The sequence below is a fragment of the Hevea brasiliensis genome, chromosome 9 (genome assembly GCF_030052815.1).
Source record: "Hevea brasiliensis isolate MT/VB/25A 57/8 chromosome 9, ASM3005281v1, whole genome shotgun sequence".
NCBI classification, from domain to species: Eukaryota; Viridiplantae; Streptophyta; class Magnoliopsida; order Malpighiales; family Euphorbiaceae; genus Hevea; species Hevea brasiliensis.
In genome coordinates, this window is record NC_079501.1 from 6,271,561 (window position 1) to 6,272,893 (window position 1,333).

The following is a 1,333-nucleotide window of genomic DNA, read 5'->3' on the forward strand; positions in this document are numbered from 1 at the left end:
ATGCATGGACGGTCCAATTTTAGCTCTCTTATTACGTTAGCCCATAGTTTAAATTAAGATATTAGTTAATGGTTAACACAATTACAGTTGAACGGTTCCTTGACTTTCCCTTGGCATGCATGATTAGGTTGTGAAACACAAGTATAAGGGCATGGGACCGCACAAATTCTAGTAATCTTCCACTACCGTCGATTTGGATTGGACCAAGCCCAACGTTAGTGCAATTAGACATGACTCTCTCTCAGAAGTCAGAAAAGACCATTACAAAGACCTAATCTTTTTTTAAGAGTTTTGGTAAGCACCGAGACCGCCATTCTTGATAGAGCTTTTTAACAAACATTTCCTACAATTCTCTCCATAAAATGCTTCTGTAACCCCAAGATTGCGTGTATTCTCTCTTGTGTTGGAGTAATGGGAAATTATTTTACAATCCCGTCGTCGAAGACCGCCGGAAAAGTAATTCTATCTGATGGTAGAGTTCATAAGTTTGAGAAACCCTTAACCGTGGCCGAGCTGATGCTAGAGTACCCACAACAAGTGGTGGTGGAATTCCGCTCTGATTTATCTGAAAAGAGGCCAACTCCATTGCCAGCTGATCAGAAGCTAGACATGAAGAAGGTGTACCTAATGCTGCCAATGAAGAGAGGAAAGCCTGCATCATTGTCTTCAGAGGAAGCTAGGCAAGTCCATTCGGTTTTAAGATCGAGGTCTCTTTTAGCTTCATCGAGGTTTCTGCCTTTGTTTGCTAGAATTTGGGCTGCACGTGGGATTGAAGAGGGACAGATGACGACAATGAAGTTTGTTTCGGAGAGGACGGAAAATGATTCGGAGTTAATGTTGCCGGAGATTTTGGAGAATAGACCTGAGTATTTGAGCAGCCAACTTTCAGGCAAAAGGTGGAAACCTAGCTTGGATACCATTAAAGAAAAGAAGGTGAAGAAAATGATACTTTACTGGTTGTTTAATTTCAATTCCAAGCTTAATTAATTAGTAAGGGTTTGTTCGTTTGCATGTGGAGTTTGTTATGTTGTCGATTGTTGCAAATTAAGCCAGCAGGATTAAATTATACCGATATTAGCTGCTTTAATAATCAATTAAGAAGTTACAAACGTGCTTATCTAATAGCTAGTATGATATCTTTTCCTTTTCTTCTATCTTTCTTAATTAAATGCCTGCATGTATATTAAGAGATTTAAAAATTATTTACCAGATTATGCTATTAAAAAAATATGCTATTCAGTTAATTATTAACATCCCACTTTTTTCGTTGGAATTTGTATTCATTCTATATAGAAATTTTATAAAACACTAAGTTGTTTTTTAAAATTCGTTG

The 1,333-nt window shown here is 37.4% G+C and overlaps 1 protein-coding gene across 1 annotated transcript; it reads left to right on the forward strand.

Annotated features, from left to right (window-relative positions):
• The first annotated feature begins 321 nt into the window (after positions 1–321).
• On the forward strand, positions 322–1,124 carry LOC110653617 (uncharacterized). Its single transcript, XM_021809327.2, has one exon. The coding sequence runs from the start codon at positions 412–414 to the stop codon at positions 985–987; it is 576 nt and encodes a 191-aa protein (XP_021665019.2). The 5' UTR covers positions 322–411; the 3' UTR covers positions 988–1,124.
• Positions 1,125–1,333: the final 209 nt, after the last annotated feature.